Source organism: Rhincodon typus, chromosome 5 (genome assembly GCF_021869965.1).
Source record: "Rhincodon typus isolate 14 chromosome 5, sRhiTyp1.1, whole genome shotgun sequence".
Lineage (NCBI taxonomy): Eukaryota > Metazoa > Chordata > Chondrichthyes > Orectolobiformes > Rhincodontidae > Rhincodon > Rhincodon typus.
The window spans coordinates 54,385,317-54,407,884 of NC_063336.1; the positions used below are offsets into that span (position 1 = coordinate 54,385,317).

General features: G+C 41.5%; 1 protein-coding gene across 1 annotated transcript in view; it reads left to right on the forward strand.

Annotated features, from left to right (window-relative positions):
- Nucleotides 1–22,568, forward strand: part of rfx6 (regulatory factor X, 6) — an 81,261-nt gene that overhangs the window by 45,065 nt on the left and 13,628 nt on the right. Inside the window, exons 15-17 of the mRNA XM_048596990.1 lie at nt 375–497; nt 8,587–8,793; nt 18,372–18,878. Of these exons, the coding sequence (XP_048452947.1) occupies nt 375–497; nt 8,587–8,793; nt 18,372–18,878 (837 nt within the window). The remainder of the gene's footprint in view (nt 1–374; nt 498–8,586; nt 8,794–18,371; nt 18,879–22,568) is intronic.

Consider the following 22,568-nt stretch of genomic DNA (forward strand, 5'->3'; position numbering starts at 1 on the left):
GACTGTTAAGTTCTGCTTTGTAGCACCACTGAAGCTGTTGCTATGGAAGCCACAAAATGGCAGACACACAGCTTCTGGTCACTTCTGTTGCTATCTCTGTCCTGTGCCGTACTTGTTCAGGCATGAGCAGTTTGGGGGTAGGAGTGGGGGATGTGGGTTCAGTCGGGCAGCTATATGTACCTGACACTTTGACAAGGGCCCAAACAAAATATGAGGTAGGTGAACCTTACAACAGATTACGGTTAGAATTTAAAAAAAAACACTCTGCCTTGTTTGAGAAAGAAGGAGACTATTTGCAGTTAAACAATGTTTTTTTTCTTTCATGTGAGCAGATGGTCACTGAGATAACTTTGCTTCACTCCATCTCCCTCTAGGTTCCTTTCATCTGATTCGAATGCTGTTGGATGAATATATTCTATTGGCCATGGAGACTCAGTTTAACAATGACAAGGAGCAGGAACTACAGAATCTCCTGGACAAATATATGAAAAATGCAGGTATTTTCAATGAAGAAACGAAAAAGTTTCTGCTTTCTGTAAACATGAAAACTTTTCTGTTACCAGTGAGATCAACTGAGTATGGGCAACATACCATCCTGAAATTTCATTTATAACTGCAAAAGCACTGATCTGCTCCCCTCAGTAATGAATCCCCTCCTGCTGTTGATTGTCCACAATACTTCCAACCTCCAAGAGCAGCTGGACCACCCACAGTGTCATTGCCGCTCCTTTGACTGGCCTTCACAAAAGAACCATCACGCTGCACATTTTCCAAGGCTGAAAACAATGAGCAAACAAGTTGTACTTGGGGTATTCTCTCACTCCTCTTGGTGCCCTTCTCTCTGGCAATCAACCATTTCCCTGTCTGTCTGCACTTCGTTTGGCTGCTGAGTGACCACATCTTCAAAGGTGGCTGGCTACAAACGTCTCAGCCAGCCTCAGGACTTTTTGTTTGTTTATGAGATGTACGTGTGACTGGTGATGCCAGCATTTGTTGCCCATTTCTAATTTACCAGAGGATGATTGAGTGTCAACCTCACTGCTGTGAGTCTGGCATCACTTGTAGGCCAGACCAATAGCAGATTTCCTTCCCTAAAGGACATTAGTGAACCGTTGCATTTTTTGCAACAGTTAACAATATATACATGATCACTACTAAGCTAACTCTATGTTCCTTTTTCACTGAATTCAAATTTCAGCATCTGCCGTGATGGGATTTGAACCCAGCCCCTAAGAACGTTAGCCTGGGATCTGGATTACTAGTCCAAAGGCAATAGCATTAATGTACCACCTCCCCTTGCAACTCTGTAGCCCTAGGGCCATTCAAGCTACAAAACCCTGAGCAGGAGTTACTCTAGTCAGACACACCTCCTGCACACATGGTCATCCAGATGTCCAAGAGGATCTAAGATTTCCCACATAGTGCAGGATGTACAAATTATGGCCTGAGCTCCCTATGTATGTTAACTAAATAGTGTGTCTCTTGATTTTTTTTTTACCCTTACTCTGAGAAAAATTGTATTCTTGTTTACGGCCCAAATATCACTCAGGTCCACCGCTGATCGATTTGCTTCCTCATGTTACCTGCTCCTTTCTGCAATGCTGACTGTTTGTTAGAACATCTTTACTTCGCATTCTCTTCTCAGTGACGCCGACTGCCTGTCACAGGGGAGTTCTCACCTTGCCTGCTTTTCTCTAATGTATGTGAGCAAAGGTAGCAAATACATGTAGAAGAATGTGCAGAAATTAGGCCCAGAGTAACCACTAATAATAATGACAAAAACTCAAATCTTAAGTCTCTTCTTCTGAATGCCCCTAGCATTTGTAACAAAATTGATGGATTAACAGTAAAAGTAGAAATAAATGAATATGACTTGATAGATATTGCGGAGGTGTGGCTGGAGGTTGACCAAAATGGGGAACTCAAAATTCAAGGGTATTTGATGCTCTAGTAAAGGAAAAGGAATTGGGGTAACTTTAGTTGAAGGAAGATATCAGTACATTGGTGAGAAATGATATAAGTGCAACAGACAGTGTTGTGGAATCGGTTTGGGTGGAAGTAAGAAGTGGCAAGGGAAAGAAGTCATGTTGGAAGTCATCTATAAGCCACTGAAGCACTGTATTACTATAGGATTAAATGTAACTTTAATGCGAGAAGTGTAGTAGGTAAGGCAGATGAACTTAGGGCTTGGATTAGTACCTGGGAATATGATGTTATTGCTATTTCTGAGACTTGGTTGAGGGAAGGGCAAGATTGGCAACTAAATATCCCAGGATATAGATGCTTCAGGTGGGATAGAGAGGGAGGTAAAAGGGGTGGAGGAGTTGCATTACTGGTCAAAGAGGATATCACAGCTGTGCTGAAGGAAGGCACTATGGAGGACTCGAGCAGTGAGGCAATATGGGCAGAGCTCAGAAATAGGAAGGGTGTGGTAACAATGTTGGGGCTGTACTACAGGGCTCCCAACAGTGAGCGCGAGATAGAGGTACAAATATGTAGACAGATTATGGAAAGATGTAGGAGCAACAGAGTGGTGGTGATGGGAGATTTTAATTTTCCCAACATTGACTGGGATTCACTTAGTGTTAGGGGTTTAGATGGAGCAGAATTTGCAAGGAGCATCCAGGAGGGTTTTCTAGAGCAATATGTAAATAGACCAACTCGGGAAGGGGCCATATTGGACCTGGTGTTGGGGAATGAGCCCGGCCAGGTGGTTGAAGTTTCAGTAGGGGATTACTTTGGGAATAATGATCACAATTCCGTAAGTTTTAGAATACTGATGGACAAAGACGAGAGTGGTCCTAAAGGAAGAGTGCTAAATTGGGGGACCAACTATGCAAAATTCGGCAGGAGCTGGGGAATGTGCATTGGGAGCAGCTGTTTGAGGGTAAATCCACATTTTACATGTGGGAGGCTTTTAAAGAGAGGTTGATTAGAGTGCAGGACAGACATGTCCCTGTGAAAATGAGGGATAGAAAGGGCACGATTAGGGAACCATGGATGACAGGTGAAATTGTGAGACTAGCAAAGAGGAAAAAGGAAGCATACATAAGGTCTAGGCGACTGAAAACAGACGAAGCTTTGGAAGAATATCGGGAAAGTAGGACCGATCTGAAACGAGGAATTAAGAGGGCTAAAAGGGGTCATGAAATATCTTTAGCAAACAGGGTTAAGGAAAATCCCAAAGCCTTTTATTCGTACATAAGGAGCAAGAGAGTAACTAGAGAAAGGGTTGGCCCACTCCAGGACAAAGGAGGGAATTTATGCGAGGAGTCAGAGAATGAGTGAGATTCTTAATGAATACTTTGCGCATTATTCACCGAGGAGAGAGATATGACGGATGTTGAGGTTAGGGATAGATATTTGATTATTCTAGGTCACGTCAGCATAAGGCGGGGGGAAGTGTTGGATATTCTAAAAGGCATTAGGGTGGACAAGTTCCCAGGTCCGGATGGAATCTATCCCAGGTTACTGAGGGAAGCGAGAGAGGAAATAGCTGGGGCCTTAACAGATATCTTTGTAGCATCCTTGAGCACGGGTGAGGTCCCGGAGGACTGGAGAATTGCTAATGTTGTCCCCTTGCTTAAGAAGGGTAACAAGGATAATCCAGGTAATTATGGACCGGTGAACCTGACGTCAGTGATGGGGAAGCTGCTGGAGAAGATACTGAGGGATAGGATCTATTTACATTTGGCAGAAAATGGGCTTATTAGTGATAGGCAGCATGGTTTTGTGCAGGGAAGGTCATGTCATACCAACTTGATAGAATTCTTTGAGGAAGTGACAAAGTTGATAGATGAGGGAAGGGATGTCATATACATGGACTTCAGTAAGGCGTTTGATAAGGTTCCCCATGGTAGGCTGATGGAGAAAGTGTAGTCGCATAGGGTCCAGGCTGTACTAGCTAGATGGATAGAGAACTGGCTGGGCAACAGGAGACAGAGTTGTAGTGGAAGGGAGTTTCTCAAAATGGAGAACTGTGACCAGTGGTGTTCCACAGGGATCCCTGTTGGGACCACTGTTGTTTGTGATATACATAAATGATCTGGAGGAAGGTATAGATGGTCTGATTAGCAAGTTTACAGATGACACTAAGATTGGTGGAGTAGCAGATAGTGAAGGGGACTGTCGGAGAATGCAGCAGAATATAGATAGATTGGAGAGTTGGGTGGAGAAATGGCGGATGGAGTTCAATCCAGGCAAATGCGAGGTGATGCATTTTGGAAGATCCAATTCAAGAGCGAACTATAAGGTAAATGGAAAAGCCCTGGGGAAAATTGATGCGCAGGGATTCTGGGTGTTCAGGTCCATTGCACCCTGAAGGTGGCAACGCAGGTCGATAGAGGGGTCAAGAAGGCATACGGCATGCTTTCATTCATCGGACGGGGTATTGAGTACAAGAGTTGGCAGGTCATGTTACAGTTGTATAGGACTTTGGTTCGATCACATTTGGAATACTGCGTACACTTCTGGTCGCCACATTACCAAAAGGATGTGGATGCTTTGGAGAGAGTGCAGAGGAGGTTCACCAGGATGTTGCCTGGTATGGAGGGCGCTAGCTATGAAGAGAAGTTGAGTATATTAGGTTTATTTACATTAGAAAGACGGAGGTTGAGGGGGGACCTGATTGAGGTCTACAAAATCATGAGAGGTATAGACAGGGTGGATAGCAAGAAGCTTTTTCCCAGAGTGGGGGACTCAATTACTAGGGCTTAATGATTTCAAGGTGAGAGGGGAAAAGTTTAAGGGAGATATGCGTGAAAAGTTCTTTACGCAGAGGGTGGTGGGTGCCTGGAACGCATTGCCAGCAGAGGTGGTAGAGGCGGGCACGATAGCGTCATTTAAGATGTATCTAGACAGATACATGAATGGGCAGGGAGCAGAGGGATACAGATCCTTGGAAAATAGGTGACAGATTTAGATAGAGGATCTGGATCGGCACAGGCTTGGAGGGCTGAAGGGCCACTTTTCTTTGTTCTTTGTTCTTTGTTTTTTGTAAATTGAGAAATAATAGAATTGTATAAGAAGGACATCACAGTTGTTATGAGTGATTTTAACCTTCATATTAACTGGACCAATCAGATGGGCAAGTACAACATAGAAGACACATTTGCCGAGTGCTTTGGGATTGTTTCTTAGAGCAATACATTGCACAACTTACCCTGGAACAGGTTATTTTAGATTTAATGCGTAATGAGGTAGGATTAATAAAAGATCTGAGTTAAGGATCCTTTCAGAGGTAGTGATCTCACATGGTCAAATTTAAAATTCAGTTTGAGGCAAAACAACTTGGGTCTCAAGCTAGAGGCTGCAAATTTGTTAAGGGCAATTACAAAACAATGAAGAAAGAGTTGGCTAAAGCAGGCTGGGAAAATAGACTAATGGAAAGTCAGTAGATGAGCAATGGTAGATATTTGATTGGATATTTTCTAAAATGCAGGAAAAAAATTATTCTGGTCAAAAAGAAGGACTTGATAAGGGGGATGAACAAAGTGTGGTGAACAAAACGTGTTCAAGGGCAGTATACAATCAAAAACTAAGGCATACACATGGTAAAAACTAATGGTAGGCCAAAGGGATTTATTTAGAAACCAATAGCAGATGACCAGAAAGATACTAAAGAGAAACAAAATTGATTGTGAAAGTAAATTGCCAAGAAATAAAAAAAGACAGCAGGATCTTCTACAAATTTATAAATGAAAGGAAGTAACCAAAGTAAATATGGGACTGTCAGAGGTTGCCACTGTGCAATTAATCACAGGGAAGAAGTAAATGGCGGATAATTTAAGCCCATATTTAGCTTTAATCTTCACAGTGAAAGACACTATAAACATCACTAAAATAGGGGATGTTTATATTATCCTCTATTGGTGCTTCCTGGTGTTAAAGTCAAGGACAAGCTTGCTTCTGTTTGAACAGTATGGGGAGGGGGGTGCTAAGGATGTGAGAGAAGGTGGGGACACGTGGTGGGAAGCTCCAGTGGGCATGAGGAGCCCCATTAATGAAATGCCCTTTGTTCATCATTATGTGCAGTAAAACTTATTGGGTTACATACTGAGTAAGGGCTTCCTCCTGCATAGGCTAAACCTTAAGGGTGGAGGATTGAATGTGTCCCAGGCCTTTAAGTGAGGCAAGGGACGATATAGCAGGCATGCTGACATTAATTTTTAATACCTCTCTAGCCACAGGTTAGGTGCCAGAGGACAGGAGGACAGCCAATGTGTTACTGTTATTCAAGAAGGGAGGAAGGGGTAAAGCAGGAAATGACACGCCAAACAGTATAACCCTCCGTGTTGGGGAAACTATTGGAAGCAATTCTGAGGGACAGAAATAATCCGCACGTGGAAAGGCAGACATTAATCAAAAATAGTCAGCAAGGCATAAGGGGAGGTCACGCCTGAGTAGTCATTAAGTAGTCTTTAACTAGCCACTTAAGAATCTCTGGTCAAAGGATGACCCGGAAGAGTTGATGACCTGGTGTTATTATTGCTATATTGTTAATCCAGAGACCCATATTAATGTCCTGGGGATTCAGGTTTGAAACCCATCATGCCAGATGGTGGAATTTGAATTCAATAAAATCTGGAATAAAGAGTCCTTGAAACCATTGCCAATTGTTGGGGAAAAGGCCCATCTGGTTCATGAGTGGTCTTTAGGGAAGGAAATCTGCTGGACTGGCCTGTATGTGACTCCAGACCTACAGCAATATGGTTGACTCTTAATTGCCCCCTGGAAATTAGGGAAAGGCAATAAATGGCGGCATAGCCAGTAACACACCCATTCTGTGGATGAAAAATAGAAACAGATTTTCCAACACCTTTCATGCCCGGATTTTACAGCCTGTCACTGGGGGATACCATACATTAGTTTATGACTCAGACCTTTGGTGGATCATTGTAGGCAGTAAATCTTGAGGATACCCCATTCGTAACATCTAAGTAATGCCTTTCAAAAATTATTCTCTTCATTCTCAGAGCACCCTCAGTAGATGCATAATTGGTGCCCATTTTAAATGTACGATGAATAGTCAGTGCTTTTGTAATGGTCAATTCTAAAGTGGTTAGATTATTGTATGGAGTACAAGTATAGTCAAATTATCTTGTATGCAGTCGACACAGAAGATATACTGGCTGTATACTGAGTTTTGTAGAGGCCTGAACAATATAAGCTTTGGCACAAAACCATGGCAGAATCATGTGAGAAGTCAGTGGAGGCCCACCTTGAGATTCAATTCACTTTCAGGATGCTTAGATGAGCATTTGAGGGCACATCTGCAACTAGCATTGAAAGGCTGCTGCAAGGACACTTCAGTGTACAAGGACAGGTATCTGGTTCATGGATTGGGCCAGCCAAATCTCAGGGCTGGTCACTTGTTCTCTTAGTGTTTGTGAACTCAGGGCCTACCCACATGCTCACAGTATCCATGCCTTGTCTTGCCGTGCCATGCCTGTAACTGTTTTGGTGGTAAGCCAGAGTCTAAAGACTATCCGGTCTACTGTATTGGCATGCTCTTTTGCATAGATTCACAGACAGGCTGATTGTCTTGCTGCTCAGTAGGGCTCTGTCTGGGGCTGGTGAGGGTGACAATTTTCTGTTTGGCACACCAAAATGTCAATGGAACACTTATAGCATGTGCCAGCTGCCTGCATGGCAGATGCACCACGTGTTTATTCAACTAAATGGCCTTGCCAGAAAGTAATTGGAGTAGTCCTCAAGTCTAGGGTCAAGGAATCCTGGTACTGTTGTTCATGGACACACTTAGCACAGAGTCCAGGACTTAATCTCAGTCAGTCATCCACTTGGGCATATCATGGTCAGATGATATATGTGACTACAGGCCAGAGAGTGGGCAACAGTTCGTCCTGTCAGTCCCAGTCTAACTATCACAATTAACCAGTCATGAGAAGCGCATATCAGATGATTATCCAATTTTATTTTGAAGACTTCAGTTAAGTTAGCACCTACCCTACCACACTTTCATATAGTGCATTCTAGATCCTCATTGCCTTGATCCTCATTGCCTTGTATGGAAAAAAATAATTTTCTTCACATTGATGTTGCTTCCTTTTCCATTCAGCTTAGATTCAAAATTTTATCTAAAATTTTCTAGAACACTTCTCATTATTTTTGTGCTAATTCATGATGGTTTTCTTCATTCCTTCTAAACTCATAACTGCTTCCAACTTGAAGGACAAGGGCAGAAGATATTTGGGAACACCACAAACTGCATGTTCCCTTCCAAGCCACTCATGACTCTGACTTGGAGAAATGTTGCCATGCCTTCTTTGTTGCTGGGTCAAAATCCTGGAATTCCCTCCCTAAGGGCAATGTGGGTCAATCTATCACACACAGACTGCAGCAGTTCAAGAAGGCAGCTCACCAACACCTTCTCATGAACAACTAAGGATGTGCAAGAAAAGCTGGCTCAGTCAGTGACACTCCTATCCAATGAGTCAATATAAAAATATTCCTTCTTTTAGAACTGACATAAGTAAATGATTGTCCTGATCACCATTTTGCAATGTGATTAACTTATTCCTACTCTCTCCTGCCTTCATTAAGGGTTTTTCTGTTTACATTTTCCAGATGCTAGCAAAGCAACATTCACAGCATCACCAAGCTCCTGTTTTCTTGCAAATCGTAACAAAAGCACATTGCTTTCCAATGATGCTATGGTAAAAAATGAATCTTTGGCACCACAGCCATATGCATCTCTAGCACCAAGCCAACACAACTTAGCTACTAGTGTGACTCCATTCGCAAATGCTGAAAATGATGTCCTTCAAATAACAGGTAAGAAAATAGCCCTGCTATTTTATCAATGCTGTTGTGTGATTTAGATTAGCTGGTTTTACAAGTGATGCAGTGTTCTGCTTTGAACCAGGTTTCTGTGGTTCTTTCTAAATAATCCACATAAAAATGCACACAACAAAACCATAGATAAAATTAAAAGATAAAAAAGCACTTCTACTGGTAGAAATTTGCAAAAAAAAGGTGATCATTAAAGATACACATATACCCATGATACATGTTTAGTTATTTCTGTTCTCTTCCTTTGAAAACACACATGATGAGTCTGATTAAAAGAATTATCAAGGAAAGATGCTGTATTGTCCAAATTCTGAAGTGCCTTTTGTAAATTTAGAAAGCTTTGATGAATAAATAACTGCTGTAGCAAAATCTAGATTGTAAGTATTGAAATTCACTCAACCTATTAACTCGTAACTACTTTATCAACAACTATCTGCAAAGCTTTTAATGTAACAAACTGCTGCATAATGCCTCACAGAAAAGCAAACTTTGACACTGAGCCAGATAAGGCAATATCAGATGTTCAGGACCTTGGTCAGAGACATTGGTTTTAAGGAACCAATGAAAGGAAGAAAGAAACTCGGAGAGAATCAGCGGGAAGTTCAGAGCTGAGGCAATTCTGGGAATGGCTACAAAGGGTGGAGAAATTAAAATTAGTGGATAACAGATATATTTGAGGATTGCAGAGCTAGAGAAAGTGAATGGACAGCTTTAAAAACAAGGATGGGAGATCAAGAGATTGTGTAAATACATGTTAACATATGTCAGGGAGCAATTTCATGATGGGGGAATGGAAGGTGGAGAAATAAGGATGAAGACAATCTCTCCAACTTGTCTTAACTTAACACTTGGTTAAACTATTTAATGGATTCAACTAGATTTTGTAGTATTTTTCCAAATGACTATTCCTGCTCCTTGTTACCTCTCGCAGTATGTTGTACTGGATTAAGCTTGTTTGAGATAGTTTGCTACCACCCAAATCATCCTTTGTCTTGAGCCTGGCTAGCAATGTCACTACAGTCCGAGAGGGCTATAGGATAATTTCTCATTAGAGAGAAATGACTGCTGGTGGTTTAACCATGAGGGTCGCCACACCTCAAGCAAGGGGAGAGGTTTCATGGCAACCTCAGCTAATGTGGAAATCAAACTAGTACTATTGAAATGACTCTGCATTGCAAAGCAGCCATCCGGCCAACTGAGCTAACCAGTTCCACAATCTACCTAGTAATTTGTGGTAGACAATTCATCATGTTGGGTATCTATGGAAGAGACATTTGTTAGATAACATGAAAGTAATAAATGCAATGGCATTTGGTTAGACATACCTACTAGAGCCTCTGGGAGTGAGAACAGGTATATCTTCTACTTCTGAAAATAAGAGTAGAACTTTTTGTGTCCACTCTTAGACTGTGTGTGACATCAACAGAATTGGTGGAGCCAATGTGACATCAAATTTAATCTCTCCAGAACTTATACAACAGATTTATTTGGAAGAAAATCTAGAAGAGTACAGAGGAACTAATTATATCCTTTGCTGGTAGTTAAATGTAGTTATGTTATTTTAAGCACTTCTTTCTTCAGGATCAAAGACCATTTCTGGAAGTGAACCTCACTTGTTATGAAGAAAAATATATCTGTAAATATTATCAACTCTGTCCACCCTAATATTGTAAACTTTTATTAAATCATACAGTAACCTTCTAAATTATTGAAAATCTCTCCTTATAATATATAATCCATCTTTCATTCTGATAAATCCAAAATGCATACCCTAATATTTTATTCCTAAACTGTAGTACCTAGAACTCCTGCCTCCTTGTATTCTAGTTATCCAGGTATGAAGACTGTTAGCTTTTTTTAAATGATTGTCTGCACTATTCATGCCATTTTATGATCTGTCAGCCCCTGGACCTGGACATGTATGTCTTTTTGGATTTACACTGTTTCTAGCTTTCTGTAATTTAAAGTATGCTGTTATGTCATTGTAGGTCCAAAATAGATGGGCCCACACTTTCAACCTTGAAACTTATTTGCCAGTTTTGCTTGTTTTCTTAATCTATTATTCTTTGTAAAGGGCAAATGCACCTCATGTCCATGGACATTGGCATGTATCAGATGCCAATCTCACCACTTCATCATGGCACATCTCTAATAGAGTCATTGAATTATACGGCACGAAAACAGACCCTTCAGTCCAACCAGTCCATGCCAAACATAATGCAACTACACTTACAATATGTTTCTGCACTCGTATGCTGCTCTTTCGAGTGCAGTGGTAACTATCATTGGAATGCAGCTGCAAGGACACTTTCTGTGTAGAGGCACACAACTTCTCATGGATTAGTTCAGGTTACATCTCATGTCTGCTCACTTGCTCACTTAGCACTTGCACACTTAGCACCTACCTGGTTTATCAGCATCTCTACCTTACCTTCATTTCAGTGCTTCTGCTCCTCAGTCAGAACTAACCAGCACACAGTATTTCTGTCTTGTCTTTTAGTGGAGCAACAAAGCCAGGAAGCTTTCACAGTTGTGAGCAGTCACCAGTCAGAGGTGGTGGTTGTTTGGGATTGGGGATGGCCATATTGCCGTATGGCACCATTGCTGAATCAGTGTTACACCTGCATATGCAAAAACATTGTGTGTGTCTCAAGCAAATAACCATGCTCCTAAGTCTAAGGGATGTAGTCCTCAGTCAAGTTAAAGGGGGCACCTTTTACTCAGGAGGTCCTAGCACAGTAAGTCAAAGGCAGCCTCCAACATCAGACAAGATGCTTGGGCATGATTAACTTGTCACTTGGGGCAGTTACGGTCAGGATACCCTCCTTGTAGCGGGTGAAGCTGAATATCAGGCATTCCAATTCCTGTCTTAGCTTTTTCTGCCCTTTTTGTTTGCTATTTTCTCCTGAAATGAGAGAAGGGGAGAGATGTGTGATGAGAGATAAAAATGGATAGTACAGCAGTTAGTGTTGGTGAAGGTGAGGGAAAGGTGGTGAGGTGTCTGCAGTGAATAAGTAGGCATTAGAGAGGGCATACAGGGTTAATGGTCTGGGGGAGCTAAGTGGGTAAAAGAAAGTGAGGGAGCTCATTGCAGGCAATAGTGAGAGAGGTAGAGCATGAACTGTAGTGAGAGGATTGTGCAGTAACATAAATAGTGAGTGTGAGTTAGCAGAGAGGAGATCATTTACACTGGAGAACAGATGGTTATTGACCTTCTTCTTACATTGCTGGGCATTCCTCCAGACGTTGGACTGACCCGGATGGCAATGTCAGACCAGGGTGGCATGGTCTCTTCTGTCAGTCCTGTGGGAAGAAAATATGTCCCTCTTCTATACCATCCAGTTCAGCAGGACCTCCAATTGACCCTTTTCTGACATGTTCGAGGTACCATGCAAGGCATCTCCAGACTGATGGCTCTAGTCTGGGTGAACAATGACGTTTGAAAGTTTGCACCAGTGCCAGGGATGCTGGGATATCCTAATAAAGTTGAGTTTGTCAGGTCATAGCGAGTGGTACAGTCGGCCCAGCTTTGGATGAAAGGGACACCGTAAGGGACAAGGTAGGTCATTAGTGAGGTGAGTTCGGAATGATAGTGCAAGAAAACTTGGCAGGCCTCACATAAAGAAACTCTCAGTGAAACTCAAGGAAAATGAGATTCAGCTCAAATTTCATACAGAACTCTGCAGGATACTTTTTGAAGATTAATCTCCTGGACACTGCTATGAGCAATGCAGGAGAAAATTCATAGGTACATTAAGAAAGATCATGGTGGAATCTTCCCAGCCCTGAATAAAAATCATGGGAAATGGTGAGATGAGTGAGAAAACATTTTGTCCAATCTTCCATCCAAGGTTTTTAACAGCGAGACAAACCTTCCTGGTGAGTGGCAAGAGATATGTATTAACTTTCTTTATTGCTTGATCTCGTCTCCTTTATATGTAGTTTGCTGTTTTATCAGCACTGGAGTGAAAGTAGAAAGTGACAAGTTCCAACATGAAAATTAAGTCGGTACTTGGCAGCTCCAGCTGGTTATTTGTTCCTCCAGCCCACCATCTTTGCCAGTAATCCTGAACGTCTCAGGCTATACTCCATGGGCAGGGAAGGTCTTAATCCTTCATCCTTGGAGGTTGATATCAGACACACATCAACCTCATCACATTCTCCTGGCACACCTCCGACTCACTTTTAATACAGTTATCACTTCAATACTGCCCTTTGGAGCACACCGATATCTTTCATTGTAATGCTGTTGCCAGACCACTTTCTGCACTAGGCCAGGAGCTCATCTTGGTCATCAGAACAGGGTGTATCCCAGAGTTCTTGGCTTGCTCTCCTGCCACGCACTCACTGCGCTCTTTCAGGATACTCACTGCATCCCTGCCTTGCCTTACTAGGTACTGAAATGAAAAATAGTAGCCACCACACTCTGAATGGTTAGAGCACCTTTGCTTTCTCCCTGAGAACACAGGCCATACTTATGAGTGGTATGAGATCCTTTGAAGCACAATTACATTAACCCAGTACCTACACAGACAGGTTTAAGATACCTATAATCATAGAACTCTGCATGTGAAATGCATGTAGTGACTGACAACATGGAATACAACCATGGCCACAGCATTTTTGACCATGTCATTGGTCACTACAAGCTTAAAAATGGCACCTGCAAACTACAATTCACAAAGACAATTTCAGGTCTCCTGGGCTTCACAAGGGAATGGAGCTGATTCCCCATCACTTTGAACAGGAAGTATGTGACAGCAATCTCCTATACTCAGTGCTCTGTTTCCTTGGTGATGCGTGGAATTGGGTTGAGAGGAATGGGGAGTGTGGTGGGGTAGGTATTTTCAGTAGATTCCAAGATGGTGAAGCCAGCAAAGTAGGCAGCATTCAGGGTCTTGGGCCCATCCGCTGCAGGCCGGCTGCTTCCCGCCTTCTTTCCTTACCCTTTTTGTCTTCTTTCTTTTCCTTTTCCTTCGCTTCTGCCAACATGAAGAAGACAGAGAATGTGACATCACGGAGGAGGGCAGCTGGAGTGGACTTTTTGCAAGGCAACGGCCTAGCCTGGCAGTGGAGCCAGGGACTCCTGGTTGTGGTATACCCGGACCGGGGACTCCAGGCGACGGTGAGATGGTGATGTCAGCGGTGCCAGGGATTCCCAGTCTTGAGGAAGCCCAGTGGGGATGGACTGAATGGACTCCTGGCCTTGTGGAAGGCCGGCATGGACTCCAGACCTTGAGGTGAAGCTCAACATGGACTCCCTGCTTTAGAAAGACTGTAATGCTGAACTTTTACCTTTATTTCTTTACTTTTCTAATTTATGCCTCAGATTTTGTACCTAGATATCTTTGTACTGAAGATGGTGCCGGAAATGGCAACTCTGTACACTTTTCATTGTACTCATGTACCCCTGTACTTCATGTGACAATAAACCTAATTCTAATTCTAATTTTACTACACTTACAATCATTTATTTGGCTTGAGCTGCATACACCAAAATGAGGTCTATCTTGTCAAAGGTCCATGCACAACCATTCCCTGGCCCTCTTTGTCAGATCCTCTGTGTCCCACTGTATCAAGAACTTTGCTAAACTGTCCTTTGTGTGTGATGTGAATACTGACTGCTTGCATCACTAAGGACCTGTTCTGTTTCTGATATGCCTCAACGGATCCAGCCATTGCAGGGCTTGTCAATACCACTATGGCGTATTGAAGGTGCAGAGAAATCAAGGTGGAACAAATGCACCAGTAAAGCCCCGGACCAGAAGCAACTTCCTGTGACTGCTGCACAGTCTGAAAATTGAAGATGTCACAGCTGAAGGCCCCCTCAGGATGACAAGGAGGTACAGGAGGCCCATAGGCTGTTGTCCTCAGTGCCACTTTCTCCAGACAAGTGCCACTGTCGACTGAAGATGGCCTGGGACACTTTCAAAGTATGGTGTCATTTACTGGAGCAGTACTTGTGAACTGGTATCGAAGAGAAGGCAGTGATGCGTAGCCATCCTATTCTAATGGCTGTTAATTTGGCTTCTTCCAAGGATCCACTATTTACCTTTGAGGGATCTCTCAATCTTCAACCCATTGATGTATCAAGGCTGTTATCAAAGCCATTTGTGCAAGATCTCAACGCCTCATTCCATTTTCCCATGATGAGGTGAGCGCTGTAGCCAAGGCAGTAGACTTTTGGTAGACTTAGCTGGCTTCCCCTTGGTGCAGGGCTCTGAAGACTGTACCCAGGTTGCAATGAGAATGCCGTATCATAATACAGCAGACTTCAAGTGAATTGGGTTCCATTCAGTCAATGTGCAAGTCATCTATGATCATTGGTACTACATCTTAGCAGTCTGTGCCCTGGGATGTGCCTACATCCTTAAGAACTCTCACAGTCCTGCTTCATTTTAAGGGCTGAATGCCTTACAAGGAAGAACTACCCTCTGTAAGCAAGGCTGATGACTCTGTCATGCAACCTGTTAACTGAGGGAGTGTATGTGTGCATGTGTGCGTGTACACACTTTGGTAGAATTTATTGACACCCAATTCCAAAAGATGTAAGTCAGGTGACATTATCATTCATTTTTTGTAAATGTGTTGCTTGATAGACAAACAGCCCCTGTTTATTCTCAGAAGTAACTGGAGATATGCTTTATTTTAATTTGTTTCATCACTTTGCCTGCTGTCCAATAAGAATTTAACGTTAACATTGAAAGCTTTCCAACATGTGACGATCCCACATTGAACCATAATAGGCTGTTATGCTCCAATGAGTGTTAGCGAAAGAGGAGCACTCCTTTTAGACAGACTTCTAACATGGTATCATGATAAGGACAGGTTGCCTCTGCAGCTTAATTCTTATAGTACAGTTACCATGAGAGTTGATCAGACAGGTGATAAATAGGCAAAACATTTACAGTTGTGAGTTTCTACTTCCAATGAGGCATCAATCATGCCACTTATGAGCTCTCACACAGAAAGAAAGCCACTGTGTGCTGTGTGAAGGCCTACTCTGTCTTGAATTTAGTGGCGTGGCATGAATCCCAGACATTCCCGGCAGCAGTGTGTAATTCCACCATTAATGAGCACACGGTAAAGTGAGAGCGGTACTGTAGGGGCATGGTGCATACGTACCGAGGTGGGCAGTGGAGAATAATGTCAGATAACTTGCTGGAGCCCATGGAAGTTAACAGGAAACTGTGAAAATGACACTTAGTCAGTTTTCAGCAAAATGCAGCCATGCATTTTTTTTGACATTATCTTTGAATGTTTCTCCTTACCCAATGTAAAAATATGAAAAAATGGTAAAATAAGACTGTTTGTTTGGCTGGCAGGTTAGCATATCCAACTGGGTAGTGAATATTCTTCCTTTAGGAAAAGGTAGGAAGGCTGTGCATCACAACAAAGGAATGTTTTGACTGACTAATGGGTGGAGAAATATAAAAGGGAAGCATTTGATAGATTAATTAACTAAAGAGTTTAAGTGGTCTGGATAAAGTGTCATTGACATAACAGCAAGTGTAATAGATTTATTTTACATCAGAGATGTAGTTCCAGAGTGAATGATTGAAGCAGAGAACATAAACCATTGAGTATGCAGATAATTAGCTGTTGGAAAAGGGAATAAGGAAATGGGGAATAGAGCAGACATGTGGATGAGGAGTACTGCAACACGTCATCGGTGATCCCAAATCCCTGATTGGAAAAGCAAGTGCCCCACCAGTTGGTCACAGGAATATACTTAAGCCTCAAGCCACCATGCTGTTAGTTGGATCTCAAAAAAAGCAAGGCTTATATCAATTCTTTATGGAGTTAACAATAATAAATGTATGAAATATAGTAACACTGTTAGACATTGATTAAAAATGTACTTCAATCATAATTTTATCACATTATGAAGTAGAATTGCCAGACTGTACACATAACAGTGGGAGATTTATTTGACAGGCATGATACAAACTATACTCAGAATTATATTTATAACCTTAGAATGAATTTCTTATTCTCACTTACAAATTTTTTCTCAGGATCAAAAACAATTATTTTCACAGCCATCACCAGTTATCAGTTCTTGTGACAACATGAAGCTCTGCTTCAGGTAACTGACACTGTAGCTATTTGATACCTGTGAATTAGGTTTTGGCTTAGCACTTGCAAAAATAACTTCTTGATCACAAGACATTTCTTCTGTTTAAGAGTGCAGTGGAACCACCATTTAAAACAAAAACAGAAAGTGCTGGAGAAATTCAGCATGTCTGGCGGTACCTGTGGAGAGAGAAATAATTAACATTTTGAGTCCAACATGCATCATGTTTTATCAAAATATTGTGTTTCTGTCTCCACAGATTATGCCAAAGCTCCTGAGTTTCTCTCTCATTTTGTTTTTTTTTCAGTGTAGATCCAGCATCCGCAGTATTTTGCTTTTATTTTATTCAGTTAAAAACACTTCAAATCCCATCCTGGATGAAATGTTCTGTAAGATATTGAAACTACATGCTTTCTTTTTCCTTTACATTAATTCATCCATGTAAATCTGTATTTCTAACATTGATCTACTTATCATTCTGTTAATTAATAAGTTCTGAAAAGAATAGAAAAAAATAGCCTTTTCAAAGGTGCAACTCAATGTCAAATGAAAGAAATAGAAATTCTTAACATTTTTGAGTGATAAGATTTTCTCTAATTTCATTTAGAGTGGCAAGCTAATGCATATTCCAATCAATAGCATGTTTCATTGTGCCTAAAGGATAGAGTAGGTCTGGAGAAGACAAAAAGGTTCTAAATAATGTAAGTATGACGAATCACAAGGGCAAAAAAAAACAGACTGTGTATTAGAGCAAATGACACTAGACTCAGGTAAAGTGCAGGAATACGCATACCGTACTTTTACATTTTCTGCTCAGGTATTAAGGAATTGATGTTTCATCAATGCTAATACATTTAACCTGAAAAAAATATCTGCACCCAATTCGTTCTGAAGGATATGGTTGTTCAATCAACCTCACAGTGAGAATGTATTTTATATACTTTATGACTATAACAAAATTCTTTCCAAAATTCATTCAGATTTTTCAGACTTTTGAAATGTTTTATAGCAGAATTTGCCACAAAAAATTATTTAAATAACTGACTAAAAGAATACATTTTCATTCAGCCAGTAAATTCATACTTTAGATTTATGGAACAAAAACAGAATAATTCCTGTTGAGAAAATAGCCATTGGCTATTTTAATTAATCCATTCCAAATATTCAATTTTGTAGTATTCATTTTTTAAAAAATGATTCTAGGATTGTTGAACCCTACTTGGGAGGATAATATGTTTACTGAAGATATGTACATTTCATAAACTGTTAGTACCCCACTGATGTTTTTGTGCTTGGCTAATGACAAAGGAAAATAATAAGTATGGAAATCTATCAGCTACAGGTATTACCGAGGTTCCACCAGTTGTGTCAAACAAAGAAAAATGCAAAGGTCAAATGTTTTAATCATGCATACACAGCCTGCTGTGCTAGATCACAAAACATACATTTGGTATAAATGCTATTTTTGTTCTTTCATTTGCAGATCCTATGGAGCTTTCTCACAGTAACAGTCATGTGATCACTCCACCTCTATCTCCAACTTTGGGCAACAGAGGAAGTGTAATCAACCAAGGACCAATGGCTGTTAGGTCTCAGAATGGCAGCTGTACATTATCTGCCCACACGCACTGTCACCCGTACCCAGAGTCCCTCTACCAGACTTTGCCCCAGCCTGATCAAGCCTTCTATGGCACTAGCTCCAATTATCAAGCCATGTTCAGGAATCAGACACATGCTTCTCCTGCAGTGTACCACCATAGAGTGGATCCTAGTCGTTTCACCTCTTTCAATGAACAAGCAGTTTCAAGGGACTACTTCAACAGTAGCTGTGCTGTGTCACCCTATAACACCAGAGCTCCATCTAATTTTGGGTCATCTTCAAATCCGCAGGAAGCACACAACATGCAGTTGCTAAATGGAGGCACCTTTAACTTTTTGGGGAATTCAGTTGCATGTCAAGGAGCATCATTTCCTTCCACTGGCTCCAATGGTAACTATCAACAGATAAAATCAAAAATATCTGTCCATACAGTTTCTTTTTTCTTCAATGGAAACCTGTGGTTGGGAATACATGTAAAAATAGATTTGAGCTCAAATATTCAAACTGAAAAATCAATGACTGTGGAGCACAAATTGTTGGGGATTCACCAGTTTTAATCTTTATACAAAGAATTAAGGCACCAAAAACTAAAAGTTTAGATTTATATTCAGGATATTGGTCATGTTTTGAGATGCTGTGGAGAGTGGGTGGGAACATGGGGAGTAATTTGTAACATTTTCTCGACTAGTTTTAAATTTGTTACAGCCCCAAATTTTGTAAATGCTTCAATGACAGAGAAAGTACTTATTTAAATAATAATATTGGAACTGAAGTAAGCCATTCAGCCCTTGAGCCTGCACAGCCATTCAATCATGGTTGATCTGTGGCCTAACTCCATATGCCTGTGTTGGGCCCATATCCCATGATACCTTTGCTTAATAAAAACCGCCTGTCTTAGATTTAAATTTAACAATTGAATTAGCATCGACCACCATTCGAGGTGGAGAGTTCCAAACCTCCACAACTCTTTGCATGTAGAAGTGCTTTCTAACATCTCTCCTGAATGGCCTGGCCCTAATTCTTAGACTATGCCCCTGGTTTTAGAATCTTCAACCAGTGGAAATTGTTTATCTTTGTCTACCCTGTCTTTCTACTGTTAATACCTTCATTTGATTATTCCTTGACATTGTAAATTCTAGAGAATAAAGGCCTAATTTGTCTCATCTGTCCTCATAACTTAACCCCTGAAGTCCAGGTATCATCCCTTTCTATCTGCTTTGAAGTCACTTCAGGGCCCAAACATCCTTCCTATGGCATGGTGCCCAGACCTGCTTACAGTTATCTAAGTGAGTCTAAGTAGGATTTTGTATAATGACAGCATAACATCTGCATCCATAGACTCTAGCCCTTTATCTTTGAAGGCTGGTATTCCATTTGCCTTCTTGACTATTTTCTGCACCTGATCATGGAATGTTAAATAGCTATGCACTTGAACTCTAAATCTTGTTGAGCATCTTTTTTTTTAACTTTGTGCCTTCTAAAAAATGTGATCTACACTTTTTCAGTCTGAAATGGATAACCTCACACTTAATTTAAAATCCATCTATCCATATCATAATTTGCCCGCAATTCTGTGGGCTTCCACCTTAGCTAGCAATCTTTTGTGTGGGACTCTATCAAAGAGTTTTGGAAGTCCATATAAACAACTTTCATCGACTTACCTCTGTCCTACACCTTTGTCGCCTCTTCAAAAAACTGAAGTTTGTAAGGCATGAGCGACCTTTCATGAATCCATGCTGAATCTCCCTTATTAACTGAAACTTTTTGAGGTGATCAGTTACCCTATCCTTGGTAATAGACACCAACAATTTTCCCACCACAGATGTTAGGTTAGCTGGTTGGCAATTCCTTGGTTTCCCTCTGTCAGTCTTCTTAAAGAGCAGAGCGACATAAGCAAATTTCCAGCCCAGAGGTACAACTCCGGAATCCAGGGAACCATGAAAGATTAGACTTAGGGCTTCGGAAATGTGCTGTCCTACCTCCTTTAACCATCAGGTGCTGGGGATACGTCACTCTTCAGTTCCATTAACTTTCCCGTTAGTGATGTTTTACTTCAGCTAATTTCAATTAGACACTGTCTCTGAATCGCTGTTAATGTCTTTAGGACTTCTGGCAAGCTATCCTCCTTTTCTGTTGTGAATACTGAAGCAAAACAATCATTCCGCATATCTGTCATTTCCCCATGGTCATTGACAACATTTCCACTCTCAGCTGTCAGTGGGCCAATGGTACTTTTAAGCAGCTGCTTTCCCTTTATATAACTATAAAATCTCTTCTTACTGTCTTTTATGTCTCTTCACAGTTTCCTTTCATAATCCTTTTTAGTAGATCTTGTAAGCCACTTTGTGGCTCTTCGTTAGTCTTTGTATTTGTCCCATTCTGTGGGATCTGTACTGTTCTTTGCACTTCTATAAGCCCTTCCTTTTATGCTGTCCTTTACTACCTTAGATGTCTGTGGCTATTTTTGTTTTGAGATGGAGCATTTCCTTCTCATGGGTACAAATTGCTTTTGAAGAGCATTAAATGTTTCTTTGAAAACCCTCCACTTGGTCGTTTTATCTATTAGCAGATCTTCCCAATTTACTAGAGTCCAAAATTCTTGTATCCGATCTTTGCTTATCTTGTTTATCTCTTACAAATGCTACATGAAACTCAGTCATATTAGGATCACTATTTGACAAATGCTCACGAACAACTAGGTCACTAATTAAATCAGGCTTGTCGCATCCAAGACATATTGCCATACATCTGCACAATGCAATTTTTGCTGTGTGATGACCAATTTCCCTCATTTTTATTCTGACTCTGCCTTTTCTTTCACTCTTGACATGTATGTGACACTGGCTAGGCCAGCATTTATTGTTCATCCTTAGTTGCCCTTGAAACGATGGTGCTGAGCTGCCTTTTGCATTGCTGCAATCTATTTGATGTAGGTACATCCACATTGCCATCAGGGAAGGAGTTTTAGCTCAACACTTGCAACATATTACTACTAGCCAGTCTGCTGATTCTGGTCCAAGTCCAGAGGAAACAGCGAATTCAGATCAATCCATTAATTGACCTGTATTTTATTTTAAAAGCCAACCTGATTTAAAAGAATCTCTACAGTGTGGAAGCAGGTCATTTGGCCCATTGAATCCACACTGACCCTCCAAAGAGCATCTCACCCAGACCCAACCTCCACCCCTCCATATCCTTGTAACTCTATTTGGGCACCCATGCCACTAATGGGAACATCCAAGATGACCATCCGCTGAGTCAGCTGTAGGCTCTGATTCTAGTTATTGTCCCTTAGTGATTGGAAGAGATGGGGAGAAGGGTGTTTCTCGCAGCCTGGGCAGATCCTCCTCCGTCCCTGCGTAAGTAGGACAAACTGTCATCAAAATTATGTCATCTCTCAGTCAGGGACTGAGATAATTATCCAGACCTAGAATCTCAAATGGAAATTGTACAATCTCATTCTCTGAGCTATTACTTAATGCTGGATCAGAGGCAGCATCTTTTACAGCACTCATTGATATGGAAGGACAATTCTGGCTGTAGAACTTCTTCATAGCCCTAGGAGCTATGTCTGACAGCAGAAGGTTCTAACACAGTTCCTTAACTTGTGCCAGAAATTGGTTGCTCATCTTGCCTACTGAATAATTGTTGGCCTGACATTTTATTCATGGAATTATAGAATCCCTACAGTGTGGAAGCAGGTCATTTAGCCCATTGAGTCCACACTGACCCTCCAAAGAGCATCTCACTCAGATCCACACCCCACCACCCCCCCCCCCCCCCCCCCCACCCCCCCCCTCTACCCCTGTACCCCTCCATTTCCCATGGCTAGTCCGCCTAACCTGCACATCCCTGGACACTGTGGGAAATTGAGCATGGCCAATCCACCTAACCTGCACATCTTTGAATTGTGGGAGGAAACCAGAGCACCCAGAGGAAACCCACGTAAACGCGGAGAGAATGTGGAAACTCCACACTGACATTCACCTGAGGCTGGTATTAAGAGGATGCAAAACATGTTCGAGTTGTATCAGAGCAACTTAACCAGGACTTGTGACAAACTTGGTCAATGACATTGTG